Below are 22,210 nucleotides of genomic sequence, written 5' to 3'. Positions count from 1 at the left end.
GCTTCGCGCAAATGACATGTATTTATCACAGTACGTATATACCCACTCTGGTTTACGTAAGTTCTCGATGTACAGAAATGCGTCTTTAAAAATGCAATAAGATAACTATATGCGTTTAGGTATAAAAGGTAAACTCTGTTAAACCACGATATTTTATGCAGCAGCAAGTGAAAACAGTCAATTCGTTTCGCGTGCAAATATCCCCGAATACGTTACCCGCAAAAGGTTACCAATCTGGTTTAAAACTTGTTTTGACTGAAGGGGAACTTAGAAACGCTATTTCTCCCTAACCGCAGTAGTTCAATAGTTTGTGTGACATTCCCACCGGGTTTTCTGCAGTGTTGTGTAATCTGGCATCCAGTTAAGTTGGATTTGTTTTTTAATGCATCCACAGGCGTTTGTATAGAGTCGAAGTCGAAATGTTGTATTACGTTTTTGTACATAATGCGTTTTTGTACATAATGCATTTTTGTACATAATGCATTTGTTTACAGTTTTCAATACGTAACAAAATACGTACTGGGAAAAAGCTTATTTGTCAGCACCTATTTTTTTGTTTTACTGTAATTATTAACTTATATTTATGCAGTTAGTTTATATATTTAACCATATTATTTACTATTTACTTGTTCATTTCATGTTTAATATACCTATATCTTAACACTATTTCACAGCAGTTGTGCCACAGGAATAATAATACCGGTACTGCAACATGACCACAGTTAATCAGAACTTGGGAGAAAGTCAAGTTCCAACTGAACGAAGCATACCAGGAGCTAAATATGCCAAGATATATAGATCACTTGGGGTAAGTTGACTGGGAAATGAATGAGTATAACTTATTTATCTTTACAATGAGGTATCGGCAGTTGTAATAACACATGTCATGTTTGATACACCTCATGCAAGCTTGTGAGTTGCCATGTATGTAAAGACAAAAAGGACACAAAAAATGTTTTGAGCCTGTAATAAGAGTTATAATTTGTTGGGAATGTAACTAAAAGTGTCATACTTCTGCACAATGTATTTCATTTGTATCCAATAATAAGTTGGGGCTTAGGGGGTTGGGGTACCGGCAAAGTGGAAGTGGGTGAAATTTTTTCTTCTTTGTTTTGTTATGTCTTAATTAAGTTAATTAATCATGCACTTAAATATATATATTTTTTTACAGATTTCCCAGTTAATTCTTGGAACTTTGTCTGTCTTCTTTGCAATTGCAGCTCTTTTAATCAACACCACTGCTAGTTCCTACATGGTTGAAGTTGGGAGCGGGATCTGGTGCGGGTTTTTTGTAAGTTAGTTGTCTGGTGCTGTGGCTAGGCAATTAAAACATCTTTTTTAGTCTAATTGATTTAGGTTCAAGGCTTGGTAATGCTAGATTTTTGTGTGTCTATATATTTTTGGGCAAGATACTTAACAACAATTGCTCCAACCCAGTGGTCACTAATGGGTTGTTCATGTCGGTATTGTCAGCCATACAAAAAATACAAAAACATAATCTCCAGCAAAGTTACATATATAGTACACAATACACATGTCATAATGAATGCCATTGCCCTGCCACGCAAAAATAATAAGTTGAATTCATTCATTAAATTAGTAACGGATCACGCGTCACGCCTTGTTAAAGTTTTGAGGTACTGGTATACAAATCTCTTTTAATGTGACTGCGAAAAACTAGAGAGCATAAACAACTGTGTTTGGTCTTCGTTACCTATTAGCGGTACCTACTACCTAAGCAGTAAGCATGTCAACAGATAAGCAGAATTAAATAAACATTGTTAACAGATAAGTCAACAAACAATTTACATTTCCAATAACAATTTCTTCCCACTAGTATAATTACAAATTTTAATTAAAGCTTTGCTTCAAAGTGTTTTACATGTAATATATTTAAGCCGGCACATTTTTTAAAAATTCCCCTTGTTGCAACGATTTCATTAATTTGAATTCCTCTCTCTTCTTTCTCTGTTCTCTATTTTATTTCCCTTCCTTGCTGGTCGTCACGAGGTGTATGGAAAGAACATAAAACCACCATGTTATAATGACTGTCATTGCCATGTCACACAAGGATAAATAAGTCATATAGGCCTAAATGCATTTATTGATATTAAAGTCAATTTTAATTTCTTTCAGTTTCTCCTTGCTGGTGGGATCAGCATGCACGCTGCTACTAAGCCTTACAGTTGTAAAGTTAGTTTTCTTTTCATGTTGTTTTTGTTGATATAGTATTTATTTTTAATTATTTTTATAACTTTAGGGATTCTTGTCATAACATGAGTGGGTAAAATGTCACCCTAACATTTAAAACAATGTTGTCATTGTCTTTTACGACCCCAGTTTTACATCTATTCTAGCTTTTGTATTGGTTATTTTTTTTAAAGAAAACTGTTAACTATTTAACTATTTAATTAATGGCACTTATGGTAATCTTTTCAACACCTAAATTTATTTTCTTTACAGATAATAGCTGGGATGGTGTTGTGTATATTTGCTGCTTTATTTGCAAGCGTTCTCACCATAATATCTATTGTTTATGCTCTGCAGTACGACACCCAATATATGTACTATAATAATTATAGCAGCAGCGGTAAAAATGAAGTAAGTCTTTATTTATATTTATAATTAATCTTTTTGTACAACTATAGTTGTCTCTTACTTAAAAATTTCGAAATGACATGTAAAAAATGTGTTCTTCACAATTGATGGGTAAGTGGTGGCGTGTGGGTTATCTTAGTTGTAGCTATACACCATAAGTGTGTTTGAAGCAGAACACTGGTGTTATGACTACCGCCAATGCCCTTTTACGAAAGGATAAATAAATTTTAATTAATCTTTAAATTTAATCATCTAATATAATTATCAGCCATGCATACACAAAAATCCCCCCCAAAGTAACATACTTGGAAACGTAAGCTGGCACGAGGTGTATAAACACTCATGTTATAACGACTGTCGTTTTCCTGCCACGCGAGGATAAAGTAATTAACATTTTTATTTTACAGGCGGCAGTTGCATTCCATGCATTGCTAGCCATCACGGGCTTCATTGAACTAGTTCTTTCAATCGTCCACTCAGCCTTCTTTTGTGTAGCGTCATGTTGTGCAAGTTGTTCAAAGGTGAGTAGGGGACAAAACCTGGGTTGATTTTTCTGCAGAATTCTATGCTGCATGGGTGAATACCTGGGGGCCTTGCATTTAATTATGTGAAGCGTTCTTAGTCTTACAATATTATTATTATAAGGGATTGATGTCGTTGTTTGCTGCTAATTTTAAATTTGCTCCTTGCTATCATATCCGAAGAGTTAAATAACTGTATTTTTTGTTATACAAGCATAAAATAATCCTTGGGTAGTTTCATTAAGCCTGCTGTGACAGACTGCAAGCCAACCAAAAAAGATTGATCTTTATACATCATTTGCGTATTGCATTTGAACAAAAGGTGTAATTTTCCCCTAACAATGGAATGAATGGGAATTGCTTCATAAACCTAAAGCATTGTTTCCATTGCAGCTCAATATGTTCAGTTATGTATGTTTCAATTGATAAATAATAATTACTTCTTAACCTACAGGCTACAGCATTGTATGCATTGCAGCTATGTATGTTTAATTTGTAAAGAAATTAACAACAGTTGAAAAAAATTCTAAACATTTGTTTATTCAGTGAAAAATCCTAAATTGAGAGTATCTGAAAATTATTTTAACTTTTCTTACTTTTTTATATACATCCAGTCCAGATTAAACCAGATTAGGTAAAAAGCTGATACAATTAATAAAACATTAGCTATACACGCAAAATCAATATAAAAGGTTAAAAACTATTATTTTCCTTTTTTTACTTACACAAAAGATTTATCAAATAAAAGTTACAGTTTTAGGGCTTGTATCATGCAAACATTAAAATGATTTTTTACTGTTCCATTTTGTAATAGACAATAAATATTTACTAATTTATATACCAGTATCATTACGACTTTAAAAGAGCATTATATATAGTAGGTTGGGGAAAATAGTTTAAGTTTTTATTCTCTTTTCTTGCCCTGTTTGGTATTAAACAAAGAATATTTGAAGAGTTATACAACCGTATTTGCAGAACTCTAAATGAGCGTTGTTGATTGTTAAAAACACCATTTGGAAATTTGGGGTATTATATGCTTACAAGATCCACTTATGCCAGAGGCTAGATTTAAATAGCCTATATAGAGTTAAATATAATGTAGAAGGATATATTTAACTTCATCTTATTCCACAGAATACTTCTAACAACCACAACCAGGTGATGATGGTACATGTGCCCAATACTGGACAAACTATGTATTTACAACAACCTATTGCTTATGGTAAGATATGCTGTCATTGAATGTATTATGTATGTAACTTTTTTTTTTTTGAGTGTGTATGAATGAATGTAACTTCTTTAGGCTTGCATGTTGCGATGTGGGGCAACGGCAGTCGTCATAACGTGTGTGATTCATTTCATACTTCTTGTACCTGCTTACAAGCTGCCATAGGACTACAATCCCTTTAAATGTACCTTTATATTTATGAATGCTTTTATGATGAATGTGGTTTAACATGATATTTTTGTGAATCTGGCCCTGATCTTACACTCAGATTGTTGGATGATTCTTGTTGCATTATACCAGAATACACCAAATGCTAAAACATATGTAGCAAGCAGAAATATGGTCCAACGAATAGTATATCAAAGATATATATACTACCAATACCTAGCATTATAAGTCTCGTGTTCAAATAATAGTTTGTCTTATTTTTAACATTATGTTTGTCGTAGCAGCTTACCCCCCAGTGCAAGGCCAGTACCCTGCATATACATACACAGCAGTCAACCAATCAATGCAATCTGTGCCCATAACTGCCCCTGCTCCTGCTTCTGCCCCTGCTCCTGCCCCTGCTCTTGCTCCTAATCAGGTTCCTAATCAGGTAAAGTCATGACTTCTACATGTATTTAAATATCAACCAATTGTCCTGTCTTGGACTTGATTTTTGTCTGTTACGTTTTTGTAGCACCAGATCCTTTATGAATACAAAACATTAGGGTTTACAGAATCACAGTTTACATATTTTGCTGTTGTCTAAATCTGACTTATTTCTCAAGTAAGATCTCATGCCACGCCAGGTATATGCGTTGCCTCTTACTTATAATACTTACACAGCTTTTGAGAAATGTTTAGCGTTGAGCCATTCTAAAAAAAATAATTTAAGGTTTAAAATTTAGTTTAATATTCTTGCTCTATAAAATCCCTAATCATACGCGAATATAAATTAGAAAGTTTATTTTGGTTTTGTTACAGAGCGTTGTTTCATCTGCCCCACCTCCGGCATATGAGGTATGATGTCAAAGTAGAATCTTTGTTTTTTGTATTTCGTTTTATTTAACTGTTCGTTGACAAAAATCTATAATTGGAGCTTAAAATCACCTTTTACGAACCTGTAGTAACCTTTCCATATTGTATATTATTTGGCACTGTGACATAATGATTAGCACTTCTGTCTCTAATCCCCAGAGGTTATGGGTTTGAGGCTTGATGCTGCTGCCATTGTGGATAAGACACTTAACATCAATTGCTTTTAGATTTATTTATTCTTTCATATACAGACACTTCAGAATCCAGCGAAAATTTGAAGGTTTTAAACTGCAAAGTGAAAAAATTGCATATGCTGAAGCATTCATTTTACCATATCTGTAAAACTTACACAATTGTAATCGTGTGAAACGTAATTTACAAACACCAAACCTAAATCAAAGTTAGTTAGAAGTATTTGAAATTTAGTATGTATGTATCTGCGTTAATGTACAGTGTTTGCAGTTTGCGCATGCCTTTTATATGCACTTCATACATATTGGTACGTATATATTTTACACCTATCAACAATTTTTTTCCCCAAAAACGATAACCTTAGATTACATTTTGGGCATTATAATGTTTTGCTATAAAATACAATCAAAAATATTCCAAAATGCATTACTTTTGTGTTAGGCTAATTATTTTTTAATCATTTCTGCCTTGTACGTTTGTTGTGCTTGCAATAATAATGAGCGTTTAATTTTATTTGTGATATATTCGCTACCGCAGTTTTTTGTACCATAAAAGTTAGGTGCACTAAATTCCATTACAATTTTTTTACTTACTTTTGTAATTGTGTGAAATCAAACTGCAGATAATTTTTCACTTGGGTGTTGTTTCCTCATTAGTGCTTTTATATCAACATTGTCAACCAACAATTTAAAGTTTATTCTCATATTTCTTTCACCAACCATAATATAATATAGACCTTTTGACATCTACGGTATAATTTTATTCCAGCGTTTTATCTTCCATTTAACAAGACGTTATAAGGATTTGACCATTTGGCCAAACCCAGTATTTTACTGCAAGAACCTCAAGGCTATATAAAATTGAATATTAAACAATATGTTTTCTACCCCAGACAGTGGTGTTTAAATATTGTTTGAAATTTTAAATCTCACAACTTTATGCACCATATCCCACAATTTGACCAAAATGTTGTGACTGACCTTGCATGTTACCATTACCTTAAACCTAAAATCTCAAAGAACAGCATAACAATTTATTGTGTTTTGGTTTTTGTTTTATGATCTTCCCTTTGTGTTTACCAAGTTACCTTTGGCTAAAAAATTGGTTTTAAAGTGTTTATGTATGTTTGCGAATGTAATGTTAACATTGCTGCCAAATGTACAGTAACCTAAACTTTGCTTTTAAAAGGAGATGTAAAGTTTAGGTGTAAGTAGGTAACTGTGTCAAGCGCCACAAAAGATAATTCTCCAACGTAAGTTGGTTCATATCAGTATAGGTATGCATGTAATATAACACACATATATATATATAACATACCAAAATTTTATTTACCTCTTTACAATACCAAAGTTAGATTTGCAAAGAATTGATGTATAGTTAGAATTTGTTTGGAGTGCTGTCATGTTTTATCATATTGTATTATCTTATTAATATCATGTATCATGTTATTACCATTGTATTATCATGTATTGTGTATTATCATACTAGTATTTCATTATTAAGTTGTATTATTATTAAATAGGTCTAACTAGTATGATTATGTTGTTATTTTAATCCTGTTTAGCACTTGTTGCTTTTTTCTAGGATCCTCGTAAAATGTCCAGTGTTACGCAACCACAACCTAATACAGTGATGCCAGCTCCAAAACCTAAACGTCAAAACAATCATAAAGTTCTTGGGGTAAGTACACTTATTTAATTAGGCATTTCCCCCACTGTAATTTATGTTTATAGTTGTGTGGGGTAAGATGGGTCCCTAATTATCAGGTCCTATGTCACACAATGTAGACCTTACCCAAACAGTATAGAATGTACATATGAAATGTTGAGGTAATAGACCAACTCTGGTCCATATATCAGGCCCTATGCCATGCCATGTTCTAGGACCTTACCCACACAGAATAAATGATGGAGTTACTGGTTACAGTATATACAATGATGCAGGTAATGAGCCAACTCTGGTCTATATATCAGGTCCTATGGTGTGACATATTGTAGGACTTCACCCTTACAGAATAAATTAAATACTGTTTGTAATCTACAGATATTGCAGATGACAATAGGTGTATTATGCATTGGACTTGCTATTGTATCTTTCATCATTTCCAAAGGTTATTATCCCTCCAGTATAAGAAAGTCCGGCGCAGGAATCTGGTGCGGAATTTTTGTAAGTTGTTCCATGTTTTATTTTTAGGATACCAATAGTATTTCACTGTCATTTTTGTTTAGCATTTCCTTTCTTTGTTTAATTTTAAACTTTCATTAAGTTTGATAATACTGAAAAGCTATGTCCTGTCTTTTTTGTTTAAAATATTTCCAAATCTTCGCTTCTGTAATCGAAGAGACAAATAAAAGTTATTATTATATTATTGTTATTAGGTTTTGGTTTTAAAACACAATGTTGAAAACTAAAAACAATGGTGTACTATGTATGTGCTGTCATTTATATTGTTATTTTCGTATGGTACTAATGTTACAAGCTCCACCCACACTTTTAGTCAGCAAACCATCCAAGTGTGTGGTTTAATTTAAGCCTGTTGTTTATATTGTTATTTTTGTATAAAAACCGACCAGATGTCTTAAGGTCTACTCAAACTTTTGGTCGGCAAACCAACCAACAACCAAGTGTGTGGTTTAAGTCAAGCCTGTTGTTTATATTGTTATTTTTGTATGAAAACCGACCAGATGTCTTAAGGTCTACTCAAACTTTTAGTCAACAAACCAACCAAACTTGTCTTTACCACCCCCCACACAAGAATATGCAATTAAACTTTAACACTCAATGTTATAATATCTATTTCAGTTTCTAGTAGCTGGAATTCTTGGGTTTCTGGCTTCAAAATCAAAGAACAGCCGATGCTTGGTAAGCACGAAGTATATTGCACTCTAAATTAGTAAATGAGGTCACCTATATTTGACGACTACGAATATAACCCCAATTTTGCAATGTCACTGTAGACTTTACTAAAAAAAATTAATTACACCATGGCTACTACTCAATACATGGCCTAGGAGTACACCTAAATTGCTCAGAAAATAAGAGGCCCATTGTAATCCATTGTTTCATCACGGTTTTATAAATAATGACACTTACAATTACAGGTCATTGCAACTATGGTTCTTTCTATAATGTCTTCAGTGATGGCGTTTAATTTGATTATCATCAGCATAACAACTGCTGTTGTTGGAGGCACTACTTCTGGTGAAAGTAATGTAAGTTTTTCTGTTTTCTTTTATATTTTAAGAAAAAAACGTGACAAAAAACTTTTTGATCAGTTTTGATATGAACGTAACAGCCCATATCAATTATGATCGTCAATTTTATTTGAACTTCCAACATCACTAAAGGCAGTTTTAGTTTTGATCTGAAACTCCTAAAACTAAATACAATCGTATATATATGTTCAAGGTCAAGCGCTACAAAATACGTTTTAGACAAAAATCTGGTCCAATGAATTGTTTAATGTAAGATATATATATATGCTGTAATGTTTGTATTAAAATTACTCATGAAAAAAATACTGGATACATTTACATGAATCTTTCAAACCAAGGCCACCGTCATTCTCTATTCTGTTCTTGCCTTTTTCGCGCTTTTTGAGTTTGTTCTCTCAATTGTTCATTCAGCTGTGTGCTGCGCTGGTACTTGCTGTCACAAAAGCACGGTAAGTTACATTGGTTTATTAAAAGAATATTTTTAATGTAACTTGTTTATCATGCGTGGTGGGGCAGGACCGTTGTTATAACCAGGATTTTCTGTTTCATACACCTCGTGCCCACTTACCAATTAGTTATTTTAGTTTTACTGTTAATAACATATTTGTAATTGCTCATCCTGGCATGTCAAAACATTGACAGTTGTTATAAAACGAATGTTTCATACACCTCAGTGACCTCATGCACGCTCATGAAAATCACATATGTAACATTTCGGGTAATGTTTTTCTTTTATTTATAGCCAACAATTTATATAACCCTTCAAGAACCACTGGCTTAAAGCCATTATTGTTAATATATGCTATATATGTCTTACCTACATGTACAATAAGCTGTGAATCTGATTCTTAATCTAAAGCCAAAATCTCTAAGCTATTAATCCATTTTATTTTCAGCTACAACCACAGTCTGTTTCTCACATTGTACAAATACCCCAAGGACAAGCCATTAATATGGCAGCAGGTCAACAGGCAGTAGGTATGATATATGAATGTATAATTTGTGCAAAGTTGGTGGCTAATCCAAGACCACCGTATAACAATTTTGTTTGACTTAATTAACATATATTTAGCATCTATACAAGCTTGAAGCAAGCATCTATCTAGACTGTTAAGGGAAAATACCTTAAATAGACAATGTAGTTTTTAAAAAAACAATTTCATTCTTAAATGTCTCAAAGCAACATAACATTATCTCTTAATTAACCACTGTTTTTACAGCCTTTTAGTAAGGAGTAGGGGCGAAAAAAACACCAATGGAAATGTGGTTCTCAAAAAAACAATTTAATTCTCAAAAATCTTAAAGCAACATAACATAATTATCTATCAATTGCAACAAAAAAGGTCTTATTTAATTAACATCACCCATCTGGATAGGATAGTGTTTAACAGCAAAACAACAGTCGCTACCAAGGTTCAATATTTGTAATTTTAGTGCTGTATCTACTTACTACTTAGCCTATTGTTTCTAAACTATTCTATTTTACAATATTTTCCAGTTTATCCAGTACAGTATTACGTACAAGCTCCAGGGCAAATGCCTGCTTATTCTTACATGCCAGTAAGTACAAATGTTCCCCCAAGTGCTACTGCCACTGCTCAACCTGTTTCTAATGTTCAAATTGAGGTAAGTCTTCCTTCAATGAATAACATGAAGAACGAATTCAATTTGTATCAGAATCATTCACCATAAGAGCCATCTATATTAGATTAATAGTTTGTCTGGGTTAGATACCAGATTTAATATAATAATACTGGTGTTATAAAGTGGTAGTGTTCTTGGGCAAGGCACTTAGAAATCACTTGGAAAATGTTGCAGCACCCTGGATATTGGGATAATAGGCCAACTCTGGTTTAAATGTTAGGTCCCATGGCGTGCTGCGCTGTAGGCCTAACCACAAATGTGAAGTAGACTCTACCAACATAAAATAGATTATCTGCAAACTTATTAACAATTTTAAAACTTCTTATTAACTTTTTTTTTTTGCAGGATGGACAGGAATCACCACCCCCAGAATATGAGGTAAGTAAGCTTGGGTGAATTGGTTTTGTAGGCAAGGTTTACAAAACCAAACAACTGTCTTATGTATATGTTAAACACTACCTATATAGGGAATAGAACACTCCCCTCTAGGCTTCCTTTCGCTATTGTAGGTGTTAGTGTGTATATATGTGTCCTTGTACAATATGCTTAACATCATCTAATGCAACCCAGTGGTCGCTTATAGTTGGCAAAATCAGAAGCCCTACGAAAATAAAATAACCTACAAAGTTATGTTTATGTGGTAACTTGTAAGGGGGTACGAGGTATATGAAATAGATCACCTGTGTTATAACGACCGTCGTTGCCACACAACAATAAATAATAACACAAAACTTGGTTAACCGAATTTTCAAACAGGTCCAGAAATCTATTCCACCAGAATAAAGATGTTTTCAAAAAGATTGTTATTTATTTCACACAATATTGCTTCCCTGTGATTTATGCTTTACGAATCTCGATCATACGTAGCCATGCTCAAACTGTCAAACACCATGTTATGACTGTTCAGCATGCAAGATCTTGGGTTTTGGGGGTAAATTGTTTTTCAAGTTATTGTATCGTCTTGTGTTTGTGTGACAGATTATGAATTTATTAGTGTCCCTTTTTACCTGGTACATGTTACATGGTGCTTGTTATTTACTGTGTGCAGATTTAATGGTGTTTGTATATAAATGTATTGCACTAATAAAGCGAATCTTTAAGAGTTAGAATAGTTATTTTAGTTTGATATTTTAGTAATCATGCTTTGGGCATATCCAACAAGTTTATATTAATAGGAAGAATGGTATGTAGTGCAGCACCGCATTAACAATGTATACATTTATTTTAAATATTGATATACATAAATTTTATTTGTCCCCGTGACCTTTATAAAAGACAACTACCCACAATGCAGTTCGAAAATGGCGGGAACTACCAAATTCAAACGTTACCTCGACGTTTCAGAATTGGGGAAAAATAGGTTACTTTATAATAATAATAATAATAGTTGTATTTTGTAGGTAGTTTATGCAGATAAACAACTCAGTAAAGTTTTAGCCAAATATTTTATGAATTTTCTTATTTTAACCTTTTTTTAAAAACTACTAGCTTTTTATTTATTTTATTGTCAAAATAAAGAATGTTATACAGGTAAAGGAAAAGCAATCGTTATAATTGAATGTGAAATCTTTTTATTTTTCCAATCCAATAATGTTTGACAATATGGACAGTGTATCATTCACTTAAAGGCTAAAGCTCGTATCTATAAGTGCTGTTCTAAGTTCTACTTGGTGCAGCGAATTTGTTTGTGATTGCCCTTGTGATAAAACTCTAGTAAACATCGTTGCGTTTCAGCTGGAACCCGGTGTAATAGTGTTCCAGAAGCTCGATAAAAATAAGTTTACTACAATATAGTTTAATGTTTTAAAGTTGGATTGCAATCAATTTAAATAATGTTTAATGTAAATTAAGATCTGGGTGTTTTTGAACCACAATTCTAAACTGCATCAAGCAGACAATAAAATGATAGAATCTTACAGTAACAGTAAAAAGCCCTGCTTAAAAGTTATTCAATAAATGACATGCAATGTGAAAAAAGTTTGTTTATTCTCCTAAATCAAAATTACACATTTTGTAGGTTCTGGTTCTATAATTCTGTAATTAAATATCATTTTTCGCAGCATTTTAATCTCTTGCTCTAAATTACATACAAAAATATATATATATATTCGTTTTTAGAGAAAACTGGAAAAGATTCTGTGTTTTAATGATACAGCTAATCAGCTACACACTTATGGAAACATGGTGCAAAAGAAACACAACAGATTCCTACAGAACATAATTGGGTAAGTCAACATTTTCAATTGCAGTCAGTGTAACACGAAGGTATACTGAACAAAAGCCTTACTTTCTTATCTATTTGTAATGTTCACATACACTCCACAGTACATATTAAGCTGGCTATAAACACCAGAAACAGGTGGATTAAAAATAAATCAGATAGTTATTTTGTTAAGCTGGTAGAACCAAATTTAACAACAATATTGTGTTACATTTCATGCACAATGATTTCGTAGATATATATATATGGCAAATTGTGTAAGGCACATGATAAATTGATAATAACAAAAAACGTATTATTTAGTTAGAATTACCGCCAAAATCACGAAAAAAATTCATGTTAGATTAGTTGACACAATAAAGAACAGTATTATGGCGTTGTTTTAAGCAATATTTCGCTGGGTATTTTACTACATAGTTAGTTCTAGGGAGACACAAATCAATAAGAAAACAGTGGGGTATAAATGGTTTAACTGCATTATTGCACAGGAACATTCAAGATTAATTCTTATTAAAATATTATCACTAAAAATATCCAGTTGTAATTGGTAATATTATATCTATGGACAATTCTATGTGTGAAGCTGCTACAATTTGCATGTATGTCATTGGTTCTTAACTTTTCTGCTGTGATGCATTTAGAAATGCTTGCTAGCCTACAACCCCCCACTACAGACTCTTGGAGACATTTTTACCAAAGTTATAATTATTTATCTTAGAATGCAACTCCTTGGAAAAATTTAAATAACGCACCAGTTGTTTCGACACATAGTTGAAGATAAAACTAATGTATCGCATTCTAATAAACATGGTGTTGCATTTGTATAGACAGTATGCTTGGCGAAAAAATTTGCATGGCAACCTGGAGGTAGAAATATTTCTAGACTACAAGGTAAAACCTTAGACCAAGTTTGGCATGATTGAAATTAAATGTTTGACGAATTTTCAAGAACAGGTTCGTTTAAACAGTAAAATGTAGATTATAAAGATTCCGACAATGCCAATTCCAAAATGAACAGCCTGCAGAATTAGGAAAAAGTTTTAAACCTATAGTTTGCTGTACTATTTTCAAATATATGCAGCTGACACAAAGTATACCATTGTGTAAAAACAGTTTTTATACCTGTATGTTCTGTACAACTCATTTGGATGTATTTCTATAACTTAAGATTTAACTTACAATATCATTTTAGGCAAAATATATATCTTTTACGGAATACAGTTCACTGTGACTTTTTTTATGATGCAATTTTTTGTTTTCATAACACTAGATTAGGAATTCAATGCACATTACAAACAATAAGTGCCTGTTATATTACCTGTTCCTCTTGTGTCATGGTTTTGACCAAAGGTTCTCCGATAGAAACACTGATATTGTTGTACAAAACACCAAACATACGATTATGGACTGTGTAATTTAGCGACTTTAACCCGTCGTAGGGCTGTCTGTTTAATGATGCCTTTAATAGCGTGAATCTGAAATGAAATGTTCAAAATTAAATTAGAATATAAAAATTGCAGACTTCTACAATGGCCATGACATTTCATGTATTTTTCATAATAAAGTTAATTGTGAAAATAAATTGTTACTAATGTTAATGTAAATACTACAGATTGTTGTAATTTGTCACAATAATTCAGTATACAAAAAATTCAAATATGTTATTATTTTATCTGTTGCTCTCTAAAACCATAGCCATGCACAAAAACCTATATGGTGTATAGTAGTAACTGTGGCCTTACCTTTCAGGCATTATTTCATTTCCTTTATCCTTATGGTGTCTCACCATCAAATACCTTGCATGCTCTTCAGATATTCGTAATATTGACATGCAGTTATACCTGATTCTGAAAAGAGAAAGTGTAAGATTTATATTTGCAGTTCAACTTGGTAACTTTATAGGAATTGGAACCTATACGATAGCACATGTATTTTAAGTGTGACGCTACCTCTTTAACGTATAATTTGAAATGAATGTACTATATATCAAGTTATCTTGTTTGCCACAAAGTTACATGCATAGAATTTGTAACCAGTCAGTGGACACGAGGTGTAACAGAACACCTGTGTTGTAACAGGCTCCAGCATTTATTTGCTTACTGCTGTTTGATAATGTCTTTTATTACACTCAATCGGGTATAAACAAGTTACACCATCCCTCCTACCTCTTGTACATATCATCATCTTCTCCTCCCCAACCCCAATACTCGTTGGAATATCCATTAACCAACTGAAACTGTGCTGGTGTAAGTGCCGTCACGCCTCCGAAGATATCATTATATGGTAACCTTGAAGATATAACACCATGTTAGTTATAAAAAAGAGGTTAAAAAATAAAAAGGGTACAAAAATAAATAAACAAGGGACCTTACCCACAAAAATTAGAACAACATTACCATATTGCATGATACTCACTTGTAGTCAAATATATTAACAGCGATGGACATATGTTTGGGCTGGGAACTGCATGTGTAGATGTTCCTGTCATCCTCTGGTAGTAAATCAACATCATGAAATATGACGCAATCATATTTATTGTAATGCTGCAATGCTTCACTAAAGCCAACATTAAGTAGCTTTGCTCGGTTGAATTTCCCATTTCCAACCTGAAATTAAAAGTAGCTTATCAGACATATCCTTGGTTTTTGCTTCGTGTTTTTTCCATCTTAGAAAAATATCTATTCATTCAGGTTCTGTTATGTACTGTTAATTTAGAAATTCATGTATTGCATTGTGTGATTGCAGTGGTTGGTTAAGCTTTTTATAAAGAATGGTAATAGACTCTCACTCTAATAGACTAATATACTAGTATATATATATTCGTCGCCAACGCGAACCATACTTTTAGAAAATGTGTGGCTTAAAACTGTATCGTCTGTAGTGTACCTTTACCATTAAAGTAAATTTTGGTTGACTAACAGATTAAGTTTCTTATTACAGGTGACAGTTAATATTATAATAAACTTTCCACCTGATTAATTACGTATATTCCGTATTCAATGTCCTGTCGCAGTAATATTGGATGCAAATGGCGTAGAAAAACTTTTAAATGCTCGCTACGATTTCTGTACGGTATAACAATCGCAGTCCGTCTGTGTGGGTAGCAGTTGCCTGGTGTAACAACTCCTACTGGAGGCTCCACATTGGAAAGAGGGAAATATGCATTTGTGTAATTTACTTGGGCTTTCTGAAGCTCTTCTATCTGTGAGTACAAAAGATCAAATAATTATTATTTGCATTTCATGTCATCTTAAAATAGTATGGCAGTAGTTTTGTTTGCAGATATAAGCTATTATATATTGTTTGATAAATCAACATGTTAAAATTTTACTTTATGCCTACTTAGTTTAAATATTGAATCCTTAGGATTGATAAGTTGTTGCTTTCTTCAAAATTTATCTTCACACTTTTTTATTCTATTTTTTCACCCATTTGGTAGTAAACAAAGAACAGTCAAAATTTTTGAACCGTATTCTTACGACTGCCATAGACCCTTATTATTAAACACCATTAGGATATTTGGAAATTATGTGCTAAAGGTGTCTCATCTTCCCCCACCGTACCATACGTTGTTTATTATACACTTTTTGATCATACAGATGCTTACAGTGTTCACAGTGATCAATTTTTCATCCTTTACTTCCAGACTTTTCTTAACCCGATGAGCTAAATTAGAATGAACAGAAGTTCTTGCTTTGAACTCAGATTCAAGAATTTTAAGATCTTCATCAAGCGTGGTTAAGTCTTCATTAACTTTTAATGGACCAACTGCAACACATGTATAAAAGGACTGGGTAAGATTAAAAATAATTAAAGATCATATGAATAATTCCTTTTAGCCCAAACCTTCGACACTCTAGGTGCTACAACTTATTTAGTGACAATTCAGTTGGATCAGTTTTCACTAAGTGTATTGTACATGACATGTTATCAGTATGATTTGTTTTAGGCCAGGATTAGCCTATTACCTTAGTGTTACATAGAGTAAGAAAAGTAAAAAGAACAAGCATAGTAGTAAGAGTAATAAGTGTTACATTTCTATTTTACATGAGAAAGTCCTAAGGCAAGTCACCCATTAGACCCCATTACATACCTAGTGTACCAGATATCAAGGGGCATATATGGCTCCCAGACTCCAGAATTTGTTGAGTGATTGGATGGATTTTCTGCCTAGCATGGTCAGTGACGGAGTGGCTTGAACTTAGCAGCAAGTTTTGCAATTGTATCTCGTCACTAATCATCTTTTGCTGGGCGTTGAATTGCTGTGTGAAGAAATGAGCTTTCTCACAGACATGGGGGTGGCGTTTAACTGCAAAGCTGAAAATAAAATATGTCTTTTAAAGGTATAAGCAAATAAAACAGAATGGGTCTAGTGGTCTAGATCAGTTTGATTTCGTTTGTTTGAAAGCAGGCGTTTTGCGTTCTGTATAGAATATGCTATTGAACCATGTAGCACAGCGTTTCTCAACCTTTTTAGCTTGCGGACCGGTCGACTTGTTGGTAAATAAAGTGACAATATTACCTGTTGAACACGCATGATGTGGCAATACACACATCACATGTTATTTATTTTTGACAAAGGTTTATTAAAATTGATTTCGATTGAATAAAACTGAAATGAAATACAAACTTAGTACTTTTGTTTGCTGTGTAAAAACAAACAATAAACACTGGAAGTATAAAATGGTTAAGTTTGTATACGTACTTCATCATTCCATCCAATATAATGATATCAATAAGTGTAGTGATTCCCAACAGCAATGCGCTAAATATAACTACCAGTCCAATTATTTGGTATTTCGTACGTCCAAGAAAATGAGAACCACTTAAACAAATGATCAAGTTTTTGCATAATCCATTAGCCTTGCGGTGAACCTTAAACACCGGCTTCTTAAGTTGGAATCTGTATGTCATGATACTTCCATATCATAACGATCACGTGTGTTTTTATATTATCGTATGGTGTCTTAATCTAATTTTTTATACGAAAGTCTCCTGTAAATTTACACATGTTAAAGTAGTAACTTTAAAGTAACGAACACTAATTTTGTCAACATCTTCTAGCGTCATTAGTGTCTTATTCATAAAGTTTATGCCATATACGTTTTACTATAAAATTCCTAAGCTAACTTATACCTTTAAATATTCAGGGCTGCCTTTGTATCCCTTTCTGTCTTTTATTGAGAACTTGTTCAATGTTACTCAACTACTTATGGTGTACAGTACAGCAGAGGCATCGTGGTTGTTTCTTTCTTCACTATAGGTCTAGCTGGAAATAACCTGTTTTAACTAAAAGCGGAACCTATTTGGTAAACATCCTTATATACGGACTTTGATGTAGCGTAAACATATTTCCTTGAAATCGTGATTATGCTATGCCAGCTACTATGGTAACCTTACTTACCCTGCCGTATCTTTAGCGTCGTATAACCATATACACAAGCTAAAATCTGTAGCCAGTTCAAATTTAGATCGTTAAAAGTTTTAAAACGAACAAAACAAAACAATAGTTTCAATTTACATCTAACTTTAGAGCAATTGATTTTCTCAACAGTTTACGTTGTCACCATAGATATAATAGAAATGGATTTGAAAAACATTATAGGCCTAAATCTAAATTCTGAACGAATCAGAATTCTGATGAATTCTGATTCGTTTATCACTGCATTAACGAATATAGAATATTGTGAAAAATAACATTATAAGTCAGCATTAAATAAAACACGTACACAATTTACCGTTTATTTAAGTTAACACCATAGAATTTGAACGCAAAACGACAAGATAAGATAACCCAAGATAAATACGTACACAATTTAGGTACACACCTTATTAGAGCTACGGCCATACAGTTTTAACACAAAACGACATTATATGCTAGCCTTACACACACAAGTTATCGATTATAAAAGCTAACGATTTGGGTATTAAAGCGAACAGACAATAAAAGTAAACGAAAAAGGGCGAACGAAAACTGCATACCGAGTTGAATAGCAGTAAAGAAACCCTTCCAGAATTGACCGGTTATAAAAGCTAGCGCTATTTATCGTTCTACCTTGGCTGAATGTTTACCAAAAAACAACCAAAACGCGTGGAAAGTACCGTACCGTGTTATTCTTTGAAACTGAATTGAAATATTTGGGAATGTAGCTTTTGTGCTGAAGTTAGTCGGCTATGGTTGAAGACATTTAGACAACGACTCAATAAGGCGGGAACGAAAGTCGTTATAACACGTGTGTTCTGTTTCGTACATCTCTTTTTAATTTTTTACGCTTTTTTCCAATTAGCACAATACTCAATAAGGCGGGAACTAAAGTCGTTATAACACGTGTGTTCTGTTTCGTACACCTCTTTTTAAACATTTACGCTTTTTTCCAATTAGCACAATACTCAATAAGGCGGGAACGAAAGTCGTTATAACACGTGTGTTCTGTTTCGTACACCTCTTTTTAAATATTTACGTTTTCTTCCAATTAGCACAATACTCAATAAGTTGTTGCTAAATAAATTTATCAGAGTTATTGGATCCTTTAATTAAAAGCCCGCCATAAGTGGTATAACTTTATTGAAACAATAAACTTAGTTTAAAGTAAATGCTTTGCCGTTCTATACTTTACTATAAGTTTAGGTGTTTTTGCTTACTTTTTTCTAAACACTTTTTTTCTACACTTTTTTCTACGTTGTCCTGATTTGGAAACGCTTTGAAGTGTACTGCATCTGACGTGTATCACAAACTTTTAAGAAATAAACCTTATAGGCTACATTTTTGTGCAATGCCACATAGTAATTCTCAATTTCTGGCCCAAATCAAAAGTCTCATACAGGTTACATTCCAAGCGTATTTTATTAACTGTCGCATGACCCGATCCTTTGACCTTTGTCACCTGACAGCTAAATTCAATGGCTTAAATCTCCTGGCTTTTAGCCAGAAGATGGCGCTGAAGCGCTGCGAATCGATAAAAAGTGAAATTATGCCAAATGTCGTAAACGAAAAGTGCATCTTTTGAACATTTAACATCGCCCTTTTAGGATCATGAGATGCTAAGGATACGGTTATATATTTTTATAAATATTCTTTGTTTATTACCGAACAAAACGATGCAATAAGATGAAAACATGGAGCATATTACCCCAACCTGATAAATTATTTCGACACAGAAGATATACGGGTATCATATATAGCTATTTGGCAACATTTCACGACCTTTACAGTTTAAATTTACAGTTTTTACTTCTGTGTAAGCCTGTTTCCCAAATTTTGCACTGTACAAGTTATACTTGCATTTAACTTTTTATGTCACGAAGCAAGCCAACTAATTAAACGAACACACCACGTTGTATGCTTGGAAATCCGTGGCTCATGTTTGTATGGGAATTAGTCGCCCTCTAGGTATAAATAGTAATAAACAGTATCGCCCACTCATCAATCAATGTCAAATTAATGGCATTAACGTCGATACAGTTAGTTTGAGTCTTCGCTACATTTTGGGTTTTGTATCCACGCTTTTATGTAATTACTTTTACCCGTGTCATAATTTCCAGAATATGTTTTATACCGACTTTCGTTTTGCTGCTAATTTTCCTTGTTTTAAATAATCTAATCTTTGTTACAGCATTCAATAAAATACATAAGACTTTTGATTCGTTTATTTAAAACGGCACAAAAAAACAGGCAAGAATTAAATGTACAATTCGATCGTTTCTTTGCTGCGCCTATACAATATTCAGTGCAAATACAGAATATAAGTTAATTGCCGCTGATTTACATTTAAAGGAGCAATAAACAGGTAGTCGATGGATATACAAGCTGAATAATCTTTGTGTATCAATTTGCATGCAAGTTCCATAAGCTGTTTTAGCAACATTTCTCATAGCGAGTGGCCTTCATACAAACTGTTTCAATTTTGAAGATTTTGAGTCTTTTTAATCAAGTTAGTTCTCAACTTATTGATTGTTATGAGAACACCAGAACCACCACAAGTTGTATAAGCCTGTGTTGAAGTCTGTTTTTATTTTCTTTTATAGTCGCATTCGGTAGTAAATATAGAATATTCTCACGCACACCCGCGCAATAGGCCCGATGTCAGTTAAACAAAAACAGATTTATTGGAATATTAGGGTGGGAGAAGATGGGATACGCTTAGCACATAATATCCAAATATCCTGGTCGTGTTTTAAACAATTACCAATAGTTTATGTGAGTCGTGAGGATGCAGGTTTATAGCTGTTTTAGTTTTCTTTGTACTACCGAAAGGGACGAGAAACTAGAATAAAATAGTGACCCGTCTTTCCCCACCCTACCATACATTTTGTGACATAAGTTTTATCTGTGACGTCACCGAAACACCGGTTTCGTTTTTAGACATGTGTTATATTATAACAACACCACACGACCTATACGAGTGCTGTGAACTAAGTCAATCGTTTTCTTGTTTAACAAGATTTACTCTTAATTACTTAACCCAGTTGGCCACCTGAATTGTAGGTCCTACATCTAAGTGACTTATTGAAACACCGGCAGTAGGATTACTGCTTTGATGAGATTAAACAACTGCCTACAGCACCCTGTACAAACTCGGCACCTGTGACTGCGCAGGAATTAAAACTCGTTGCAGTAAACGCTGCTATTGTTATGGTTTCTACATTAAAGCCTGCTGGGGTTGTCGTTGCGCCATGAGGTAGGAAATAACTGAAATAAAGTACTGTGGGGTAAGATAGGTACCTTCAGCACATAGTATCCTATATTTCCTAATCGCGTTTTTAACAATTAACAACGCTTTTTTAGATGCGTAATGATGCGGTTATACAATTTACAAATGTGATTTATCGATATGACTTAAACTTAGGAAAAATGCGTTGCGGGTTATAGATATAGTTTGTGGTTAAAAGTACGGAAACACTGACTAAAACATTCGGAAAGACTGGTCAAAAACATCGTTCTGATGACAACCGTCCGTTGAAATGTGATGGTTTGAATCAGATTAGCAAGATTACAATTGACCTAAACTACAAGCAATGTTTTCACATCTTTAATTTAACTAGAACTCTTTGCCGTACAGGTTAAATTTAGCGGCGTCGTCTTAGCGATATCACAACATTGGGCTGTCATTTCGTTTGGGTTTTTCATTGAATTTTGGCTCTAATTTATTTTGGCCCATCGTTAGGTTATGTAATGGTTCAAGGGGGAAATGTAAAGGTTAAATGTGAAATCCCCGCTTTGGTTTATAGTTCCGATTTCACTAGGGCTTAAAACTACTCAACTACTAAAGCCATGGGACGGGCAACATCATAATAAATATACGCGGTTCTAGAGCCCGCAGAGAAAAGCTAAACTTCCCATAATGACTAAAGCCATCAATCAATGTTTGAAATGTGTCGGTTTATAAAACGGTAAGATTATTGGCACGAGTTTTAAAACCGACCGAAAAATGCGAACATGAAGATTTTCCGCGGTATAAATTGTATTTAAATTTTACTCTTTGGGTGAGTTTGCTGGTTAAAACTTATGATCGTTTTCAACTTTATTGGCACTGCATTGAATATTACACTGATATATATTTAAGCAACT

At 33.4% G+C, this 22,210-nt stretch overlaps 3 protein-coding genes and 1 long non-coding RNA gene across 9 annotated transcripts; 3 read left to right on the top strand and 1 right to left on the bottom strand.

Annotated features, from left to right (window-relative positions):
- The first annotated feature begins 645 nt into the window (after positions 1–645).
- On the top strand, positions 646–6,750 carry LOC149741261 (membrane-spanning 4-domains subfamily A member 8-like). 5 transcript variants are annotated; one of them, XM_089893891.1, is made up of 9 exons: positions 646–808; positions 1,172–1,291; positions 2,137–2,193; positions 2,464–2,601; positions 3,006–3,119; positions 4,254–4,341; positions 4,797–4,933; positions 5,317–5,352; positions 5,622–6,075. In XM_089893891.1, the coding sequence occupies exons 1-9, from the start codon at positions 713–715 to the stop codon at positions 5,646–5,648; spliced, it is 813 nt and encodes a 270-aa protein (XP_089750017.1). In that variant the 5' UTR covers positions 646–712; the 3' UTR covers positions 5,649–6,075. The 5 variants fall into 5 exon arrangements, with proteins under 5 accessions (XP_089750017.1, XP_089750015.1, XP_089750019.1 ...); XM_089893889.1 differs by having other exon boundaries at positions 4,797–4,945; XM_089893890.1 differs by having other exon boundaries at positions 647–808; positions 4,800–4,945; positions 5,622–6,750.
- LOC149741260 (membrane-spanning 4-domains subfamily A member 8-like) lies at positions 6,677–11,530 on the top strand. Of its 2 annotated transcripts, none has more exons than XM_089893895.1 (10): positions 6,677–6,814; positions 7,147–7,242; positions 7,606–7,728; positions 8,365–8,424; positions 8,664–8,774; positions 9,116–9,226; positions 9,674–9,755; positions 10,276–10,403; positions 10,767–10,799; positions 11,178–11,530. In XM_089893895.1, exons 2-10 carry the CDS (start codon positions 7,159–7,161, stop codon positions 11,202–11,204), a joined length of 759 nt encoding a protein of 252 aa, XP_089750021.1. In that variant the 5' UTR covers positions 6,677–6,814; positions 7,147–7,158; the 3' UTR covers positions 11,205–11,530. The 2 variants fall into 2 exon arrangements, with proteins under 2 accessions (XP_089750021.1, XP_089750020.1); XM_089893894.1 differs by having other exon boundaries at positions 6,699–6,838.
- A 284-nt stretch (positions 11,531–11,814) lies between these two features.
- Positions 11,815–16,429, top strand: LOC149741259 (uncharacterized). Its single transcript, XR_016387363.1, has 3 exons — positions 11,815–11,951; positions 12,540–12,646; positions 16,289–16,429. It is a non-coding gene; the product is annotated as an uncharacterized LOC149741259 (long non-coding RNA).
- LOC149741258 (uncharacterized) lies at positions 13,326–17,657 on the bottom strand. Its single transcript, XM_089893887.1, has 9 exons — positions 17,348–17,657; positions 16,736–16,959; positions 16,250–16,410; positions 15,614–15,844; positions 15,058–15,248; positions 14,808–14,930; positions 14,385–14,489; positions 13,961–14,117; positions 13,326–13,661 (listed from the first exon to the last, which is right to left on the bottom strand). Exons 1-9 carry the CDS (start codon positions 17,554–17,556, stop codon positions 13,587–13,589), a joined length of 1,476 nt encoding a protein of 491 aa, XP_089750013.1. The 5' UTR covers positions 17,557–17,657; the 3' UTR covers positions 13,326–13,586.
- Between the last annotated feature and the right edge of the window lie 4,553 nt (positions 17,658–22,210).

The sequence above is a fragment of the Ciona robusta genome, chromosome 1 (genome assembly GCF_009617815.1).
Source record: "Ciona robusta chromosome 1, ASM961781v2".
Classification (NCBI taxonomy): Eukaryota; Metazoa; Chordata; class Ascidiacea; order Phlebobranchia; family Cionidae; genus Ciona; species Ciona robusta.
Note: the sequence above shows the minus strand (reverse complement) of the source record. Positions and strands in the feature narration are given on the sequence as shown.

Coding starts and splice junctions, on each gene's coding strand:
- LOC149741260 (XM_089893895.1), top strand. CDS start 7,159: ATGTCCAGTGTTACGCAACCACAACCTAATACAGTGATGCCAGCTCCA. Junction 9,227..9,673: donor CTTGCTGTCACAAAAGCACG/GTAAGTTACATT, acceptor TTTTATTTTCAG/CTACAACCACAGTCTGTTTC. Junction 10,800..11,177: donor CACCACCCCCAGAATATGAG/GTAAGTAAGCTT, acceptor ATTTTCAAACAG/GTCCAGAAATCTATTCCACC.
- LOC149741258 (XM_089893887.1), bottom strand. CDS start 17,556: ATGACATACAGATTCCAACTTAAGAAGCCGGTGTTTAAGGTTCACCGC. Junction 16,411..16,735: donor CTTGATATCTGGTACACTAG/GTATGTAATGGG, acceptor CATGTGTTGCAG/TTGGTCCATTAAAAGTTAAT. Junction 15,249..15,613: donor GAATATACGTAATTAATCAG/GTGGAAAGTTTA, acceptor TTTTAATTTCAG/GTTGGAAATGGGAAATTCAA.
- LOC149741261 (XM_089893889.1), top strand. CDS start 713: ATGACCACAGTTAATCAGAACTTGGGAGAAAGTCAAGTTCCAACTGAA. Junction 809..1,171: donor AGATATATAGATCACTTGGG/GTAAGTTGACTG, acceptor ATTTTTTTACAG/ATTTCCCAGTTAATTCTTGG. Junction 2,194..2,463: donor CTAAGCCTTACAGTTGTAAA/GTTAGTTTTCTT, acceptor TTTTCTTTACAG/ATAATAGCTGGGATGGTGTT.